Here is a 21,580-nt window from a genome sequence, read left to right as displayed (position 1 = left end):
TTATATAGCAATCTGCGGAATTGCTAATAATGCGGGTAGATGTAAAGCAGTGGACACACGATCAACATGGAAATAAACAAAGCAGTAAATATTCACAAAGTTGTGGAAATATCCACCACACGGCAATTCCTCAGAGGTGTGGTTACCTCTGAATGGGAACCCCGTGTGTGAGATCCCCCAAAGTGGCAGTGGAGGAATCTCAGCCTCTGGCAGTAACGGTCTGCTAGGGCCGGCGTCTCAGGGAGGCAAGCCTCAGATAATAACCCAACAGTGGGAGACGTTCCACTGAAGGGAGCAAGGTCAGACAGAAAGAGGTTCGGCAACAGTACAGAGACGTGAGACGAGAGAATAGTCAGGAACCAAGCCAATAGTCGTTAACGGTACGGGCTGGCAGAGTACAGAATCAGGAAGCAGAAGAGAAGTCAAGACAGGCACAGAATCATACACAGAGAATCAATAACAATAATAATCTCCTAGTCTAGGTGTGAAGTCCTTGGTTTCAACACCTGGGATCTAGTCTAAGGTCTGAGTGCTGACACAGGGTATCGCAAACACAGACGAAGTGTGACTGAAAAGCACTTCCTTATATACTGCCTGGGAGAGAAGTCTCCACCCCAGGCAGCAACCAATCAGAGCAGGCTAAAATGTCAGCTGACCTCCAGGTCAGCTGACACGCTTTCTAAGAGTATAAAGGCGTGTCTGGCGTGCGGCCGCACCCCCTAGAGGCAAGATGGCAGAACCCTGGTGAACAGCATGTTGGTGAGTTTGGAGCAGAGTGCTCGGACGGGTGTGCGCAGCGGATGCGGACGAATTTCCGCATCCCGCGTTGGAAGGTCCGCTTGCCGGACTGGATGCGACCATATTTCCGCAATCCATCTGGCGTTGCAGATTTTTCGTTACAGTTTCCTCCTACATCCCCAAAAACATACAGATATGTTAATTGGCTTCCCCAAAAAAATTGGCCCTAGACTACGATGCATACACTACACTAGACATAGGACTATGGTAGGGATTAGATTGTGAGCCCCTCTGAGGGATAATTAGTGCCAAGACAATATAACCTGTACAGCGCTGCGGAAGATGTCGGCGCTATATAAATACTAATTAATAATAAATAATAATAGCTATGGGAGCTGCCATGTTCCTCCCTCCCATGTTAGGTTAGCTGCACACTATTTATCCACAGGGAAGGTGTAAAGATAGCATCTGTGGCTTCAGCAAACTCTTTGAATACAGTGCCCAATCTACCCCCCACAACCTCTTTGTTTGCTCTCTGCTAATGTGTGTGCAGTAAAATAATTAGAGCAGTCCTTAACTGCCAGAAATTTCTGCTGTTGGGCAGGCCTTGGAAGTACATTGCAAGGAAATGAACAGCGCTACTTAAAAACAGATAAGTGCCTACCTGCAAGAGAGTGCAAGCCCCACTTGTGGGATAAGATACACACCGAGCATACACATGACCTGTCTACCTCTAGAGGATGTTGGTTTCCTGTAACAGCTTGCATGCAACTTGTTAAGTACTCGTCCCTCCCACTGCGGAGAAGTCATCCTTGATGGGAGGGGACCTAACACTAACTAAATCCTAACCTATGCATATGCATAGCCTGGGTGAGGCCAACCAAGTAAAACTGAAATTCACCTTTTGCGCAATTTTCAATTTTACTTGGCTGGCCGTACCCAGGCTATGCATATACATAGGTTAGGATTTAGTTAGTGTTAGGTCCCCTCCCATCAAGGATGACTTCCCCGCAGTGGGAGTACCGAGTACTTAACAAGTTGCATGCAAGCTGTTACAGGAAACCAACATCCTCCAGAGGTAGACAGGTCATGTGTATGCTAGGTGTGTATCTTATCCCACAAGTGGGGCTTGCACTCTCTTGCAGGTAGGCACTTGTCTGTTTTTAAGTAGCGCTGCTCATTTCCTTGCAATGTACTAATTTAATTCATTTCTGGTCAGCTGCTCCCACTTAACAGCTTTGCTTTTGGGGTATATGCAGAGCTTCCGTTTGGGTTCAAGGTGCGTTTGCAGTTTCTGGGGGGGCTCAGCGCACCTCTGATTCGAGGCCATTCAGAGGCGGCCTGGTGATGCGCTGATCCACCTTTTGCGCAATTAGGCCTGGGAAGTAGGAGGAAGGAGGCTAAGGGCTGGTTCACACGGGATTCTACTGAGCTTCTGTTCAGCGTCTCGTTCAAACGCTGTGGTTTTCTTTTTTTCAAGAATGCCAGCATTTAATAGCTAAACCTTTCATGGCTTTTAGGAGAGCATTGCGTTTTGTGGGCTTTTGCAAGAAGTATAGGGAAAGGCTGGACTTTTATGGGATTTCAGTGGCTTTCAAATGCCGTCTAGAAACTGCTTGTTGCTTTTGAGATTAGACAAGATCCTGGGATCTACTGCCAGGCTTTCATGAAAGCTTGTACTAAACGCTCCCTTTCACTTGCATGGGATGGCAGTAGATCCCTAAAAATGTTACTTTTAAAACGCTGCATACAATGCCAGCAAAACATGCGTGTGAAAAAACCCTAATAAAACCATCGGCTAAACTTTTAAATGTAAAAAAAAGGTAAAATTATTTTTTTATTAATGAGCCACATTTTTCACATGTATATTAAATGTGCTATTGAGATGCCTTGGGTTGTAAAAATGGTGTTTGGTTCACATGTATGGATATAAAAATCATGCAATGCCTAACAGTCTGAGGAAGGGACCTGGAGTTTAACATATACGTTTATTTCTGCCATTGTTCTGGTGAGCAGATTGTGTTATCCCCGTGCAGTCAGCAGTGATACTTCATTGGTATTGGCACAACAGTTGGCTGCAGTTGGTTCACGGTGGTCCCTACTATTGTGGGCGGAGCTATCACTTAGTCACTCCTGAGTGTTGGTGACCACTCCTCCTAATCTACAACATTCTGCACCATCATTTGTTTACATTTCCAGTTTCCCCCCCGAGGAGTAACAACAGTGGAACTCTGCAGCACCCTTCTGTACAACAGATGGTGAAAAGTAATCAGCCACACTGAGGATCATCAGAATTGTTGATTTTACTGGGATTTACCTGCAAGAAAGTTGCATTATCCTTATATACACGCCAAAACTCAAGTGCAATAAAATATCAAGGTGCTCTATGCACGGCTATGCAAAAAAGGCACAAGGAATATTAGCGAGGGGAACGCCAGCGCACACCACCAAGGCTGCATCCGAAATGACCACCAGCTCAGTGTGCAGCACCTAAATAGATTTTCTGCACACTTCGCATTCAATTCAGATGCAAATCTGCTACTACTTATCATGCAGACAGGAAACTCAGGAGGAGGGGCTGGGAGCAGCTAACCTGACAGTTACATAGTTGCAAAGTTAAGAAAAGGTGGGGGGAAAGGCTGTGCATCCCTAAACTTTGTAACTATGTAACTGTCAGGTTAGCTGCTCCCAGCCCCTCCTCCTGAGTTTCCTGTTTGCATGATAAGTAGTAGCAGATTTGCATATGATTTGCATCTGAATTGAATGTGAAGTGTGCAGAAAATCTATTTAGGTGCTGCACACTGAGCTGGTGGTCATTTCAGATGCAGACTTAGTGGTATGCGCTGGCGTTCCCCTTGCTGTTCTACAAAATGTAAGTTACACATTTCTTTTTTGCTTAGCTGCTCGCAAGGTTTTAAATTTAGGTTAGGTCACTTGCCCGGAGGTTTGCCTCACCGTGGCGCAAGTGTCTAGTATAATACACTTTGCATGCAAACCATATTGGAAGCTAAAGTTCCTCCTAGTTTAATAAATGTTAGCACTTGTCTTGGATGCAGGGCATGCATTTTTCAGTCTGGCAGAGGCGGTGTATGCCTATGCGATTAACCATTCAATTGCAACATGTGTTTAGGGATGCGCAGCCTTTCTCCCCACCTTTTCCTAACAAGGAATATTAGGCCTGATTCATCAAGCTGCACTGCTATAGCAGCGCAGATTAATGACCCCTAGTGTGCCCTATGCACACCTTACATAGCAGCGCTCGCTGCCTAGGGAAGCAATGTGTGTAACTAAGGAAGGCACTCTCCTTGCATGGCAGCGAGCACTGCTATGTAAGGTGTGCATAGAGCGCACAACGGATCATTACGCTGTGCTGCTTTATGAATCAGGGGAAAAAAAGCAACACAGAGAGCCCAATATAGTGTAGTAAGTTGAGAGGCGGATATATAACGGATAAACTCACAAGACAGGGTCACCGTACAGGCAACCACTGTGTAGGCAAGCGAGGAGATTAGTCCTGTCCTCACTCAGGATTAAGATGTCGCTCTCTGTAGATAGGAGAAGGGGATTCGACCCCTCCACCAGGGCTGGACAACGATATTGTGGAGAGAACAGAGGCGCCAAAAGAATAAAAGCATATATCTAAAAGTTATAAAATTCTTAGGGAGGAGGTGGTGGACGCACCTCCCCAAAGTAGACAGGATACTGTAGATTTAGATACAAGAAAATGTATTTATATACTCCAACAAACAGTTTAACGCGTTTCACGGGTATCTACAGTATCCTGTCTACTTTGAGGCGGAGCGTCCACCACCGCCTCCCTAAGAATTTTAGAACTTTTAGATATATGCTTTTATTCTTTTGGCGCCTCTGTTCTCTCTACAATATGCTTTATAAATCAGGCCCCTTGGCTGCAAAATAGCAGTAACAGAATATTGGTAATTCCACATATTTGTTATTCTAATAAGTCTTTTGAATATCAAATATTTATCACTCACCAATGCTCATCCCTGTAATATTGTCTTCCTGCTTATATCTCCGCATCATGTCACCCTCCTCCATAGACTGCTGATCACTCCTCACATAGGTCTCTTCTTCTTCCTCTTTTATTGTCCTCATCCTGTCACCCTCCTCTGTAGACTGCTGATCACTCCTCACATACGTCTCCTCTTCTTTAATCACTCTTATTATCAAGCCCCCCTTAGACCGCTGATCACTCCTCATATATGTCTCTTCTTCTTCCTCTTTAGTTGTCCTCCTCATGTCACCCTCCTCCATAGACCGCTGATCACTCCTCACATATGTCTCTTCTTCCTCTTTACTTGTCCTCATCATGTCACCCTCCTCCATAGACCGCTGATCACTCCTCACATACGTCTCCTCTTCTTCCTCTTTAATTGTCCTCATCATGTCACCCTCCTCCACAGACTGCTGATCACTCCTCACATACGTCTCTTCTTCCTCTTTAATTGTCCTCATCATGTCACCCTCCTCCATAGACTGCTGATCAGTCCTCACATATTTCTCTTCTTCCTCTTTAATTGTCCCCATCCTGTCACCCTCCTCCACAGACTGCTGATCACTCCTCACGTACGTCTCTTCTTCCTCTTTAATTGTCCTCATCATGTCACCCTCCTCCACAGACTGCTGATCACTCCTCACATACATTTCTACTTCCTTTATAACCTCCGTGTTTACATGTATCAGTTCTCCACCCTAAATGCACAAAAAAAAAGTAATTATTAAAATTGTGAACACAGATGTGTTAATGCACTAACATGCAGTAATGTTGATGTGAACAGACAGCACACGGCAATATTATCCTTACTGTCGGCAGCGTGTACCACGGGTTGTACTGGTAGTGTAACTTGCGATAACGTTGTTGTGCACAGACAGCACACGGGTTAATATTGCTGTGTGTAGGCAAGCACATGGCAATATTAGCTTTACTTCTGCCAGCAGGTTTTCTGTGAGTTAGGCTATTTGTGGTACCTGCTATACTTGAGTAAAGTGAGCATTGCTATGCCCCAGTCCTCCTGGGTGTTCTGCCAGCCTCACATACTGATTGGCGACCCGCCGGCAGGTTGGCTCTTATCCGGCCTGTACTAGGCCTGTAAAGCAGTTGTGCGCAGGCGCAGTATGCACCAGATGACATGGACGCACGGGCACGAGTGCCCACACAGTCACAGAAGCAGTACTGCAGTTTAGTGCATCAACCCCTTTATATGCTCTGCAACTATTGAAGTGTTACCAGCTGACACAGTTGTCTCCACTCTCACTTTACACCTCCAGTGGCAAGTTTGTTACAGTCTTTGACTTATGTATTTTTATCTATGTGTGTGTGTGTCTATGAGTGTGTGTCAGTGTGTGTGTATGTGTCGGTATGTGTGTGTCTATGTGTGTGTATGTGTCGGTATGTGTGTGTCTGTGTGTGTTTATGTGTCGGTATGTTTGTGTCTATGTGAGTGTATGTGTCGGTATGTGTGTGTGTCTATATGTGTCAGTGTGTGTGAGTGTGTGTGTCTATGTGTGTGTGTGTGTGTGTATGTGTCGGTATGTGTGTGTCTATGTGTGTGTGTCGGTATGAGTGTGTGTGTGTGTGTCAGTACGTGTGTGTGTGTGTGTGTGTCAGTACGTGTGTGTGTGTGTGTGTCGGTGTCTGTGTGTGTCGGTGTGTGTGTGTGTATATGTGTGTGTCGGTATGTGTGTGTGTGTCGGTATGTGTCGGTATGTGTGTGTGTGTCGGTATGTGTGTGTGTGTGTGTCGGTGTGTGTGTGTGTGTGTCGGTGTCGGTGTGTGTGTGTATGTGTCGGGGTGTGTGTGTATGTGTGTGTATGTGTCAGTATGTGTGTGTGTCGGTGTGTCTGTGTGTCGGTGTGTGTGTGTGTGTGTGTCGGTGTGTGTGTGTGTCAGTGTGTGTGTCGGTGTGTGTGTGTGTGGGAGGGGGGGGGGGTGTTTAACTAAATGAATAAGGGCCAGTTCACACTGGCACTTTATGGTGAGACAAATCCGTAAAAATAGTTCCGATTTCCATTTTTAATAGATGCATTTCCGGTCTAATTCAAGTCTGTCAGTTTAGTGCGGTTTCCCCATATCCCCCCAGACCTCCATCACCAAACTAGATTTTTGCTGACTAGAACGGTCTTTTTCTTAGCCAGTGTGATTAAAAGCACCCATTTCTCACTGTCCCCATCGCATCGCTTCAGTGTTCTTTTTCATTCAGCGGTCTGGAAAAATTGCTGCAACACCAACTTGCGGTCCGTTCAGTGGATCGTATGGAACAAATCCGTTTGAACGGATCAATGTGAACGGATGCATAGGTTAACATTGGATCCATTTGCATCTGTTGCGATCCAGTGTGAACCAAGCCTTAGCTTTTTACATTGAACTTCAGGGCTGATTTCTGAATGTATCTGCTAATTGATATGTACTGTATTTTGCATCCACCCAATTGGCAGGTGCATGCAATCTGTTGGATGTCTGTTAGTTTTAGGAATTTGCGAAGGCAATTTCAGAAGTGGGAGTTGTTTTGGGAATGTTGGGGTTGGTGCAGTAACTTGCGGTAATGTTGTTCTACACAGACAGCACACGGCAATATTACCCTTACTACCAGCATGTGCTGCTAATGTGCATCACTGTAGCAACATTTGGTGTATTTGAGTACTGGGGGTGGTGCTAATACCATAATGTAATATTGCCATGCACCATCTCTATACAGCAATGTTGCCGTTGCTTTGTGCATTAAAGGACTTCAAAGGCCAGGCATACAATCTATGTTTTACTCACCTGGGTCTTCCTACAGCCCCTAGCAGCCATTCCAGTCCCTCGCCGCAGCGCCTGTCCTCCTCCTCTGGGGCTGGAGGAAGCTCCAGATGAGTAAAACATAGATTGAATGCCTGGCCTTGGAACTTCTTTAACCACTTTAGGACCATAGGCTTACCCCCCCCAGGCTATTTTTTACTATTTAGTGCTCTGCAGCTTAAGAAACTTGCTGCAGAGCCATACCATGCAGCACACAAATAAAGCCCCCCCCCCCCCATTCTGCCCACCAACAGAGCTTTCTGTTGGTGGGCTCTGATCGCTGCTGGGATGTTTTTCTATTTATTTATTTGGTTGTTTTTTGTTTTGTTTTTTTAATACATTTCCCTAGGCAGGCCAAGTAGCGCTGCTCATTTCTTTGCTATGTACTAATTTAATTTGTTTTTGGTCAGCTGCTCCCACTTAACAGCCATGCTTTTGGTGTATATGCAGAGCTTCTGTTTGGGTTCAAGGTGCGTTTGTAGTTCCTGGGGGGGCTCAGCGCATCTCTGATTGGAGGCCATTCGGAGGCGGCCTGGTGTTGCGCTGATCCACCTATTGCGCAATTTTCAATTTTTCAATTTTATTTGGTAGCGCACCCAGGCTATGCATATACATAGGTTAGGATTTAGTTAGTGTTAGGCCCCTCCCATGGAGGATTGACTTCTTCGCTGTGGGAGGGACGAGTATTTAATAGGTTGCATGCAAGCTGTTACAGGAAACCAACATCCTCTCCAGTGGTAGACAGGTCATGTGTATGCTAGGTGTGTATTCGACCCCACAAGTGGGGCTTGCACTCTTTTGCAGGTAGGCACTAGTCTGTTTTTAAGTAGCGCTGCTCAATACCTTGCTATGTACTAATTTAATTCGTTTTTGGTCAGCTGCTCCCACTTAACAGCCACGCTTTTGGTGTATATGTAGAACTTCTGTTTGGGTTCAAGGTGCGTTTGTAGTTCCTGGGGGGGCTCAGCGCATCTCTGATTGGAGGCCATTCGGAGGCGGCCTGGTGTTGCGCTGATCCACCTTTTGCGCAATTTTCAAGTTCTTGCTATGGACTGGCCAGCCAGATCCCCATACCTGAATCCAATGAGCACATCTGGGACATAATAATGGCCTCGATTCATCAAACAGTTTGCTGTAAAAATTTGCTGTTCGTTAATTTACCACATGCAAAATTTACCGAATGCTTAATAGTATTCAGCATTTTTTTTTTAGTTGTCGGCAGTTGTTCGTTAAAAGATCGCTAGTGTTCGGTAATGATGTGGTAAGCATGCTGTTAGCGTGTGGTAAATATCAACACTAGCGATCTTTTAGCGAATACAAGCCGTTTTCAAAGTGCATTGTGGGTAAGGAAGGTGCATTGTGGGCAATTTAAAAAGAACCTGAACTGAAAAAGAAAAGTAAAAATAAAGCACGTCATCCAAAAAAATGGCCATTACCCCATAACAGCTTCCTGGTCAGCACACTGTTAAACTGTAATATCGCCCACTTGAACCATAGGGAAACATGGACATTACCTGGCACATCAGTTGTTACGGACAGCAGCTGATATATAACTGACAGCAACTGGTATATATCAGTTCTGACAATCTTGTCAGAACTAGAAGAGATCACTGTAAGAAGAAAATGGTGAGCTTCTGAGAGGAAATGACGGCGAGGTAACTATGTAATATTCATTTGCAGCTACATCATGCGTTTATTTTAAATAATTTTACTCAGTTCAGGTTCCCGTTAAATACACCGACAGCAGAAACATAAATAACGACAGGGCAGTGCAGGCGATATTGCACTAGGAATTTACCGCCCTGACACGCCCCCTTTCTGCTTTTTAAATACCAGTTTTGGAAAATTGACAGCATAATTACCACACTATTACCGCCAGAACACCGCACGCATGATATTGACATGCAATGCTATTCATGAATACTAACTTCCGCAAAGTGATAGTGCTAAATTACCAAACGTTCGATAAATCATTCGGTAACACTTCACGAATCGAGGCCAATGTCTTGCTCCATGCACCAACACACAATTGTTGCACCACAGACTGTCCAGGAGTTGGTGGATACTTTAGTGCAGGTCTAGGAGGCGATCCCTCAGGAGACCATCTGCCACCTCATCAGGAGCCTGCCCAGGCTTTGTAGGGAGGTCATACAGGCACGTGAAGGCCACTCACACTACTGAGCCTCATTTATACTTCATCACCCTGTAGTGTTTTTTCCACTTTAATTTTGAGTATGACTCCAAATCCTGACCTCCATGGGTTGATAATTTGATTTCCATTTATAATTTCTATGCAACTTTATTTTCAGCACTTCCAACTATGTAAACAATGAAGTATTTAATAAGAATATTTCATTCATTCAGATGCAGAATGACTTATTTTTGTGTTACCATTGTGATAAATATTTGTTGGTTGCTATGGGCAACAACTCTACACCTTTGTTCGGCACCATATCACAGAACTTGTGATAACCTGACACTCATCACAGCAGCAGCCAATCAAATTTCACCTATTAGATTTCAAGGGGAATATTTCATTGCTGCCATTCTTACACTGTTAATGGCACAAGCCTCAAACTTGTTTCATTTCAATGTAAATTATTGATGCTAAAGATGTTTTGTAAAGAGGAATGGTCCAAAATACCTTCAACCAGAATCCAGACTCTCATTGGAACCTACAGGAAGCATTTAGAGGCTGTCATTTCTCCAAAATGAGGATATACTAAATATTGATTTCATTTCTTTTTTGTGGTGCCCAAATTTATGCACCTGCCTAATTTTATTCAAACAATTATTGCACACGTTCTGTAAATCCAATAAACTTCATTTCACTTTTCAAATATCACTGTGTGTGTCTCCTATAGGATATATTTAACTGACATTTTTTATCGTAACAACCAACGATTTATACAGGAAAATCATGACAATTAACAAGGTTGCCCAAACTTTCGCATCCCACTGTATAGTCAGGTCTGGGGACTGAGATGGCCATTCCAGAACATTGTATTTGTTCTTCTGCATGAATGCCTTAGTGGATTTTGAGCAGTGTTTAGGGTTGTTGTCTTGTTGAAAGATCCAGCCCCGGCGCAGCTTCAGCTTTGTCACCGATTACTGGACATTGGTCTCCAGAATCTGCTGATAATGAGTGGAATCCATGCGTCTCTCAATTTTGACAAGATTCCCAAGTCCCTGCACTGGCCACACAGCCCCACACCATGATGGAACCACCACCATATTTTACTATAGGTAGCAGGTGTTTTTCTTGGAATGCTGTGTTCTTTTTCCTCCATGCATTACGCCCCTTGTAATGCCTAAATAACTCAATCAGTCCACAGCACCTTATTCCAAAATGAAACTGGCTTGTCCAAACGTGCTTTAGCATTCTTCAAGAGACTCTGTGCTGTGGGCAGAGAAAAGGCTTCCTCTGCATCACTCTCGCATACTGCATCTGCTTGTGTAAAGTGCGCCGAATGGTTGAACGATGCACAGTGACTCCATCTGCAGCTAGATGATGTTGTAGGTCTTTGGTGCTGGTCTGTGGGTTGACTGACTGTTCTCACCATTCGTCGCTTCTGTCTATTTGAGATTTTTCTTGGTCTGCCATTCGAGCCTTAACTGTGGAAACAGACAGCTGAAATCTCTGAGACAGCTTTCTGTATACTTACCCTAAACCATGAAGGTGAACAATCTTTGTCTTCAGCTTATGAAAAACACAAATGAGACCGAGAGCCCGATATGGTGTAGTATGTCAGGATAAATTGAAACAAATGTAAATCGATGGTTGATACACTCACAAAGTTAGGTTACCACACAGGCAACCACTGGAACTGCAGGTGGGGAGAATTATAACCTGACCCCACTCAGGTATTAAAATGTCGCTCTCTGTAGACAGGAAAAACAAATGGGGATGCACCCCTCCACCCAGGGTGGACTTTATCAATGGAATTGTCAAACAACAGAGGCGCCAACAAGCATAAAATATTTAAAAACTGTTTAAAAAGGAGGGATGTAGGTGGACTCACCTCCCTCGAGTAAAGACCAGCCAATGAGCCGTTGATAAACAACTGTATTATTTATTGGGGATTTTCCAAGTGGAGAATCCCCAATAAACAATACAGTTTATCAACGGCTCATTGGCTGGTCTTTACTCGAGGGAGGTGAGTCCACCTACATCCCTCCTTTTTAAACAGTTTTTAAATATTTTATGCTTGTTGGCGCCTCTGTTGTTTGACGATTCCAATCTTTGTCTTCAGGTCATTTGAGAGTTGATTTGAGACCTCTATGTTGCTACTCTTCAAAGTAAATTAAAAAAGAGGAGGGAAACTTACAATTGACCCCCTTAAATACTCTCTCTCATAGTTGGATTCCCCTGTGTATGTAGGTCAGGGATCGCTGAGCTTACTAAGCCAACTTGAGTTACAATAATTAGTTCTAAAGGTTTTGGAGTCAATAAAATTACAGCAGTGACTGATTTTTGCACCTGCCTAATTTTATTCAAACAAATATTGCGCACTTTCTGTAAATCCAATAAACATCACTTCGCTTCTCAAATATCACTGTGTGCGTCTCCTAGACCTATATTATATATTTAACTGACAATTTTTATCATAACAAGCAACGATGTATACAGGAAAATCAGGATGATTAACAAGGTTGCCCAAACTTTTGCATCCCACTGTATGCAGGTATGTATGTATGTATGTATGTATGTATGTATGTATGTATGTATGTATGTAGGTATATATATATATATATATATATATATATATACATATATACATACATATATCTATCTATCTATCTATCTATCTATCTATCTATCTATCTATCTATCTATCTATCTATCTATATATATATATATTTATTTGTAAGCCTCTGGCAGGGCCCTCCTCCCTAATGTATCCAGCTTGATTATGCAATCTTACTCACAACCACCCCTCCTGTAGACTCGAACAGTCTCTATTTTGACCTATGACACTGTATTGTTATTAAATCATTTGCATTATCTTGTTTTGTTGTGAGGTTCCGTATGTTCTACCTGTATGTTACCCATTTATCTATTGTGCAGCGCTGCGTAATATGTTGGCGCTTTATAAATACAATAAATAATAATAATAATATAAACACACACACACACACACACGCAAAAGTATTTGGCCCCCTTGAAGTTTTCCACATTTTGTCACATTACTGCCACAAACATGAATCAATTTTATTGGAATTCCACGCGAAAGACCAATACAAAGTGGTGTACACGTGAGAAGTGGAACAAAAATCATACATGATTCCAAACATTTTTTTACAAATGAATAACTGCAGAGTGGGATGTGCGTAATTATTCAGCCCCCTTTGGTCTGAGTGCAGTCAGTTGCCCATACACATTGCCTGATGAATGCTAATGACTAAATAGAGTGCACCTGTGTGTAATCTAATGTCAGTACAAATACAGCTGCTCTGTGACGGCCTCAGAGAGGTTGTCTAAGAGAATCTTGGGAGCAACAACACCATGAAGTCCAAAGAACACATCAGACAGGTCAGGGATAAAGTTATTGAGAAATTTAAAGCAGGCTTAGGCTACAAAAAGATTTCCAAAGCTTTGAACATCCCACAGAGCACTGTTCAAGTGATCATTCAGAAATGGAAGGAGTATGGCACAACTGTAAACCTACCAAGACAAGGCCGTTCACCTAAACTCACAGGCCGAACAAGGAGAGCGCTGATCAGAAATGCAGTCAAGAGGCCCATGGTGACTGTGGACGAGTTGCAGAGATCTACAGCTCTGGTGGGGGAATCTGTCCATAGGACAACTATTAGTTGGGCACTGCACAAAGTTGGCTCTTATGGAAGAGTGACAAGAAGAAAGCCATTGTTAACAGAAAAGCATAAGAAGTCCCGTTTGCAGTTTGCCACAAGCCATGTGGGGACACAGCAAACATGTGGATGAAGGTGCTCTGGTCGGAAGAGACCAAAATGGAACTTTTTGGCCAAAATGCAAAACACTATGTGTGGCGGAAAACTAACACTGCAAATCACTCTGAACACACCATCCCCACTGTCAAATATGGTGGTGGCAGCATCATGGTCTGGGGGTGCTTATCTTCAGCAGGAACAGGGAAGCTGGTCAAAGTTGATAGGAAGATGGATGGAGCCAAATACAGGGCAATCTTGGAAGAAAACCTCTTGGAGTCTGCAAAAGACTTGAGACTGGGGCGGAGGTTCACCTTCCAGCATGACAATGACCCTAAACATAAAGCCAGGGCAACAATGGAATGGTTTAAAACAAAACATATCCATGTGTTAAAATGGCCCAGTCAAAGTCCAGATCTAAATCCAATCAAGAATCTGCAGCAAGATCTGAAAACTGCTGTTCACAAACGCTGTCCATCTAATCTGACTGAGCTGGAGCTGTTTTGCAAAGAAGAATGGGCAAGGATTTCAGTCTCTAGATGTGCAAAGCTGGTAGAGACATACCATAAAAGACTGGCAGCTGTAATTGCAGCAAAAGGTGGTTCTACAAAGTATTGAGGTATATGTACATTAGGGTCTGCACACCCATATAAATAGACCATCAAACTATATAGATCAATGCTTAATCACGCAGGGTGCAATGTTATAAAAATACATGAATGTTACATAAAAGAACATGCACACCAGACAAAAGATGCTTTTAAATGCAATGCTTATTATTGAAAACTTGTACATAAACCCCGATAAACGGGCAGGATACAAACATAAACATATTAGCACAAGTTCAGTTAAAATTGTGCTAATATGTTTATGTTTGTATCCTGCCCGTTTATCGGGGTTTATGTACAAGTTTTCAATAATAAGCATTGCATTTAAAAGCATCTTTTGTCTGGTGTGCATGTTCTTTTATGTAACATCTACAAAGTATTGACTCAGGGGGCCGAATAATTACGCACACCCCACTTTGCAGTTATTGATTTGTAAAAAATGTTTGGAATCATGTATGATTTTCGTTCCACTTCTCACGTGTACACCGCTTTGTATCAGTCTTTCACGTGGAATTCCAATAAAATTGAATCATGTTTGTGGCAGTAATGTGACAAAATGTGGAAAACTTCAAGGGGGCCGAATACTTTTGCAAGCCACTGTGTGTATGTATATATATATATATATATATATATATATATATATATATATATATACACATACATACATACACACACACACACACACACACACACACACACACACACACACACACTACATATGTCAGTAATTCTGCGCTTACCAGTTCAATCGCGGTTTCCTCCGCTGGCAGCGCATCTGGGACTTCAGGTGCGGCTGCCCGCATTGTCAGGGATGGTGTCAGCAGCATTCATGCGGAGATTCGGCCGCATGATTCTCAGACTGCAAATGAGGGTGGACAAATGCATTGTCGTCAACGCCCTTCTTATACTTTAAGGAAGCGTGTCAGCTGATCACCTGTCAGCTGACATGCATGGCTCCACCTCCGGTTCCTGATTGGCCAAGCCGCTTAGGGGCGTGGTTGCCTGCTTACCGGGGCTATTTAAGAGCTGTGCTGACACTTGCTTACTGTCTGCTCTAGCTAACACTTCGCAGTGAAGGCTTCAGACCTTAGTCAGATCCGTGTGTGCTTTGAACCGGCAGGACCCCAGGGATTTCACACTAGCTCAGGAATAAATATATATTATTGTGATTGTATTATTTGACCTCTGCCTTGCTCTTACTACTCTTTTGTCTAACGATTCTGTACCTTTGCCTATCTGATCTGTTGCCGACCTCTGCCTGAATACTTACTCTGATCTTGCCTGCCGATTTTATACCTTATCTGTCAGATCTGTTACCAACCCGAATTGTTGACCATTCTATACATCTGTACCAGTGACAGTATTACCTTCTGCTGTCACTGGCTGTAAGACATTTCCCCTGTTGGGAACGTCTGATTATTAACGATCAGCTTGTGCCCTCATACACTGGCAGATCGTTACATTCTGATATTGTTTGTCTGCTACTGTTCCCACACACTAGCAGATCGTTACATTAAAGCAGACCAACGATATGGAAGAGCTTTGCAAGTGTAACATCCCCTATGATGGCGGCTGCGGGTACGCAGGATACCTCTGCAGCCGCCTTTGTTCTCGGTACTGAGGCCTCATCCGTTCCGCTGGCGTCTAGCATGCCAGGGACGGGACTGTCAGTTGCTCATAGGGTCGCTGTCTCACGCGGGGGCGCACGGAGACAGGACCTTTATGCTGGAAGAAGGCGCGTCAGCTGACCTGCCGGTCGGCTGACGTCAGGAGAGACTCACGGCACCCGGATTGACTAATTGGCAGGGGCGTGGATGTGGGCTCTCCTCGCTGCTTCATAAGCGTTCTCCGCTTACTTGCAAACTGTCTGCTGTTGCGAATACGTCAGTGTTAGCGCTCAGACCTTAGACTAGTTCCGGTGTGTTTTGATCTGGGAGGAAATCAGGGATTTCACACAAGACTAGGATTATTGCTTTATTGTATTATTGATATTCTGTGTACGACTCTGGCTTCTCTGACTCTGATTCTGCTCTACGTTTCTGTACTTCTGCCCATCTGATCTAAGTTGCCAAACCTCTGCCTGAATCATTACTATTCTCTTGCCTTCTGATTTTGTACTGTACCAGCTTGTCTGTTGCTGAACCTTGCCTGTCTGACTCTTCTACTCTCCAGTGAGCCCTTGTCACTGGAGAGGTGCTCTGATAGTACCCACCAGCCCCTCTGGTGAGGTCTAGCTAAACTATCTAGTTACTATTGTTGGTAGTACCCACCAGCTCCTCTGTTGGGGTCTAGCTACTATTTAGTTACTGTTGCTGATCCCTCTGGTGTGGGCTCCTAGCTACCCAGCTTCTATCTTGGCTAGTACCCTCCAGCTCCTCTGGTGGGGCCTAGCACAGATTGGTTGCAGATAGTACCCACCAGCTCCACTGGTGAGGTTTAGTCTAACGATCTGCCATTTCCTCTGGTAGTTCTCTCCAGCCCCTCTGGTGAGATCTACCCTCTACTGTTGCACCAAACACTATTTTCACTACATCTCTGCTTTCTATACTTGCATTATTGGTGATACTGCAGATCACCACATAATCAGGTATAGAGAGTCTGCATTATTGGTGATTCTGCAGATCACACAATAATCAGACGTCTGTGTTGCTACACCAATACGTTATACAATCGTTACAGCAAGCAGGTGCAAGCTCTTACGCTGGCGGTTGGTAACTCAAGCACCACAGTAACCAACCAACAGCAACAGTTGGACAGGTTGTCCCTGGCTGTTCGCGGACTGCAGCCGCAACAGCAGGTTCAATCTGCGCCACCAGTTCACATGGTATTTGAGCCCAAGATGCCATTGCCAGAACAATTTTCGGGACATAAAAGCGATTTTCGCAACTTCAGGAATCGCTGTCAGTCCTATTTTGAGCTCAGACCCATTTCTTCTGGCAATGAACATCAGAGGGTCACCCTTGTGAAAACACTCCTAAAGGGTGATTCCCAAACTTGGGCCTATGACCTACCACCTAATCATGAGGCGTTAAAATCAGTTAGTGATTTCTTTGACGCCATGGCGATCATATATGACGATCCTGATACAGCTGCCACTGCTGTACGTAAGATTCGTAATCTCCGCCAGGGTCATTGCTCTGCGGAGGATTACGCGGCAGAATTTTGAAAATGGGCTAGCGCCTCTAGGTGGGGGAACTTTGCTTTATTGGATCAATTTATGTTAGGATTATCTGATAAAGTATCTGAAGCCATGCTCAGTCACCCTGAGCCTCGCACTCCGGAGGAAGCCATCGCTTTGGCTATTAAAGTTGACCGAAGAATTCGGTATCACCACCAGAGCCGGTCTCAGTCACTTTTACGGTCCTCAGTACCACCTTCCAGCTCTGTTTCCTTCTCTTACGAACCCGTGCAGTGGGGTCGCACTAAATTGTCCGATCCTGAGAAACAGAGAAGGAGATTGGAGGGTTTATGTCTCTATTGCGGGGAAAAAGGGCATGTGGTACAAAATTGTGTTAAAAAAGTCGGGAAACTCCTCCGCCTAGGTTCTGTCAGGTGTGTATCCCTAGGCGATTTTCAATCACCCCAAAATTCTGATAAATTGCTGTTACCTATTAAGGTATTCGTGAAGGATTGTGAGTATGCTTCTCAAGCCTTCATCGACTCAGGAGCAGCAGAAAATTTTATTGATGCCAGGTTAGTAGAGAAATATTGTATTCATTTGATACCCATGGAGAGAAGACTCTACGTAACTGGTATCGATGATTCTACTTTGCAGGATCATCAACCCGTTTCGCAAACAACCTCTCTTTCATGTCAGATAGGGTTGTTTCATATGGAGGAGATGCAATTTTATGTCTTAAAAATGGCATCATGCTCCATAGTCCTGGGTCTTCCCTGGTTGCAGAAACATTCTCCTCAGATTGACTGGAGCACTGGGCAACTCACCTCCTGGTCTCCCTTCTGCTTGGAGAACTGTTTACAAAATCTACCGGTACACACTATTTGTCTGGCTGTAGAGGGGGTTCCTAAACAGTACACGCAGTTTTCTGATGTATTCTCCCCCCAATCAGCAGACAAATTGCCTCCACATCGCTTATTTGACTGTCCTATCTATGGACCAAAAGAAGGTTGATGCTGTTTTGGAATGGCCTCAACCTCTAGGGTTGAAACCATTGCAAAGGCTCATTGGGTTTGCGAATTATTACCGCAAGTTTATTCGCAACTTCTCAACGATTATTGCACCCTTGACTAATATGACCAAGAAAGGGGCCGATCCCTCTCACTGGTCAGTTGAGGTTTCCCAGGCTTTCCAAACACTTAAAAAAGCGTTTTGTTCTGCCCCCGTCCTTATGCATTCCAATGTCCTCCGACCATTTATTGTGGAAGTTGACGCGTCCTGTCCTGTCTCAGTACTCCAGACAACCAGAACGCTTGCACCCTTGTGCGGTCTTCTCACGGAAATTTAGTTCGGCAGAGAGAAATTACGACATTGGCAATAGAGTGTTACTTTTGAGGAATGGAGGCATTGGCTGGAGGGGGCAGAACACACTATTACGGTATATACAGATCACAAGAATCTGGAATACATAGAAGGAGCTAAAAGACTGAACCCCAGGCAGGCACGCTGGGCATTGTTTTTTTCCTGCTTCCGGTTTATCATAACTTATAAGCTTGGGAGCAAGAACATCAAAGCCGATGCATTATCCAGATGCTTTGATCCTATTGAGTCTGTACTTGTCGCTCCTTCTAACATCCTTCCTGAGCATATTGTTATTTCAGTAACCAAGTTGTCAGTTGATCTCTCAGAATCGTTGGCCCAGTTTCAGGCAGAGGCCCCATCAGGGAAACCCCCGTAACGACTGTTTGTCCTATTACACTTACGATTATCTGTACTCCAGCAATACCATTGCAGTAAAGTGGCAGGTCCTCCAGGTGTGTTCAGAACATTTCTGATGGCCCTCTATAAAAGTTGATTGTAAGGAATTTGTGTCAGCTTGCACGGTCTGTGCTAGAAGCAAAGCGACCAGGAATGCTCCAGCTGGTACGTTACAACCGTACAAACTTTGCGCGCGGGACTTTGCGCGCGATAACCAGCACAAAGCGGTGCTAACTCAGTGGTGCAAAGGTTATCACGCCTAAAGTCTTTTAGGCGTGATAACGGAGTTATCACCGCTTTGTGAATCAGGCCAAAAGAATCAATCAGTCTCTAGAGCAGTTTCTGAGGTGTTATTTTTCAGAATCCCAGGAGGATTGGGTACAGTTTTTGCCATTTGCAGAATTTGCACAGAATAATTTATTGAATGCTTCATCAAAATTTTCTCCTTTTCAAGTAGTCTTTGGGAGGTCACCCAAATTCTCGTTTGTGCCTTCTGCTTCCTCCTCCTTCCCAGTACTGCAGGACTGGGCGGTTAGGATGCGAGAGATCTGGGCCTCGGTCAATCGAAACTTGAAGGAAGCGGTCGCATCCCAGAAGCGACAGGCAGACCATCGCTCTCCCCAGCAGCAGTTCTCTCCTGGGGATCGTGTGTGGGTTTTCACAAAAAATATTGGTTTGCGCCAACCCTCGGCCAAACTGGGTCCTAAATTTATTGGTCCCTACGTTTCTAAAAAGATTAATGAAGTAACTTATAAAGTGTCCCTGCCAGCTTCCATGAAGGGAAGCAAGCCTTTTCATGTATCTCTCCTGAAATCTGCCACCAATGCTGACATTGATTCCACTCCCCTCCCCCTCCCGTGATTATTGATGGCGAACCTGAATTTGAAGTGGAGAAAATTTTAGATTCCAGGAAAATAAGGAATTCTATACAGTATTTAGTACATTGGAAGGGCTACGGCCCAGAGGAAAGATCTTGGGTTCCGGCTCATAGACTGCATGCAGATAAGTTGGTCTGTGAAATTGTGAAAAAGTGCTGTAAGCAAAAAATGCTTTCAAAAGTGGAAATGTTACGTTCTGTATAGCAAGCTATAGGCTTGCTATACACCAGCAGTTCTGGATGTAAGCCTGGGTTGTGGGGCATAAAGAGATAATTTGCATATTCAGTAAGGGTGCATTGTGGGTAACCACAATTACACACTTAAAGTGGATCCGAGGTGAACTTTTACACATTGCATAATTGTGTTCCTTTCCTATTGTTTATAGGGCATTCCTCAAGCCAAATACTTTTTTGTTTTTGTTTTAATACTCTAATTCCCTATAAACTAAATAAGCCACGCCCACAGGTTCTGAGAGCCTTGGCAGTAGCAAGGGCTTATGGGAGCTCAGTCTGGGCAGGAGGAGGGGAAGGTGTTACTAGCCATTGATTTCAGAGGCAGAGGGGAGGAGGGAAGAGGAGAGGGGATTAGGCTGATGGCTCAAGATACAGGTAAGCCTGCTTCTATGTAATGTTTACAAACAACATGGCTGCTGTCAATGTATCACAGGAAGAAATAATCATATTCTATTAAAACTGTTTGCAGCTAGCTTTGCTGTGTAAACCATCTAAACTTTAGATAAGATATATAGACAAGTTACTTGTTATAGTTAGTTTTTCATCTCGGATCTGCTTTAAAGCGGATCCAAGGTGAAAAACTAACTATAACAAGTAACTTGTCTTTATTTAGTTTAGTTTAGATGGTTTACACAGTAAACTAGCTGCAAACAGTTTTATCAGTAAAGAAATATTTTTTCCAGTTATACAATGAGAGCTGCCATTTTCTGCTTGTAATCATTACACAGGTAATCTTATCTTTATCTCCACACCTCAGACTTTGCAAACTCCACTCCCCTACACTCCCCCTTCCCTCCCCTTTCCCTCCCCTTGCATGCTCAGTGGGTGCTGGGGGTCTCCTGTGTGATAAGAAGCTGTGTATTTGAACACAAACTGGAAAAAGACAGGCATACTCGCAGATACTACTGTTCCTGGATTTACACAGCTGTTACTCATCTCCTGTCACTACCTCTGGCTGCAGGTGAACTGTCACTCCTCTCCTGTCACTACCTCTGGCTGCAGGTGAACTGTCACTCCATTCCTGTAACTACTTCTGGCTGCAGGTGAACTGTCACTCCTCTCCTGTCACTACCTCTGGCTGCAGATGAACTGTCACTCCACTCCTGTCACTACCTCGGGCTGCAGATGTGTTGTCAGTCCTCTCCTGTCACTACCTCTGGCTGCAGGTGAACTGTCACTCCTCTCCTGTAACTACCTCTGGCTGCAGGTGAACTGTCACTCCTCTCCTGTCACTACCTCTGGCTGCAGGTGAACTGTCACTCCTCTCCTGTAACTACCTCTGGCTGCAGGTGAACTGTCACTCCTCTCCTGTCACTACCTCTGGCTGCAGGTGAACTGTCACTCCTCTCCTGTCACTACCTCTAGCTGCAGGTGAACTGTCACTCCTCTCCTGTCACTACCTCTGGCTGCAGGTGAACTGTCACTCCATTCCTGTAACTACCTCTGGCTGCAGGTGAACTGTCACTCCTCTCCTGTCACTACCTCTGGCTGCAGGTGAACTGTCACTCCTCTCCTGTCACTACCTCTGGCTGCAGGTGAAC

General features: G+C 44.3%; 1 protein-coding gene across 1 annotated transcript in view; it reads right to left on the bottom strand.

The window, feature by feature from the left end:
* Positions 1-21,580, bottom strand: part of LOC137537100 (zinc finger protein 721-like) — a 57,342-nt gene that overhangs the window by 24,957 nt on the left and 10,805 nt on the right. Inside the window, exon 4 of the mRNA XM_068259239.1 lies at positions 4,734-5,451. Within this exon, the coding sequence (XP_068115340.1) occupies positions 4,734-5,451 (718 nt within the window). The remainder of the gene's footprint in view (positions 1-4,733; positions 5,452-21,580) is intronic.

Source organism: Hyperolius riggenbachi, chromosome 10 (assembly GCF_040937935.1).
Source record: "Hyperolius riggenbachi isolate aHypRig1 chromosome 10, aHypRig1.pri, whole genome shotgun sequence".
Taxonomy (NCBI): Eukaryota; Metazoa; Chordata; class Amphibia; order Anura; family Hyperoliidae; genus Hyperolius; species Hyperolius riggenbachi.
This window is presented reverse-complemented; position numbering and strand designations above follow the sequence as displayed.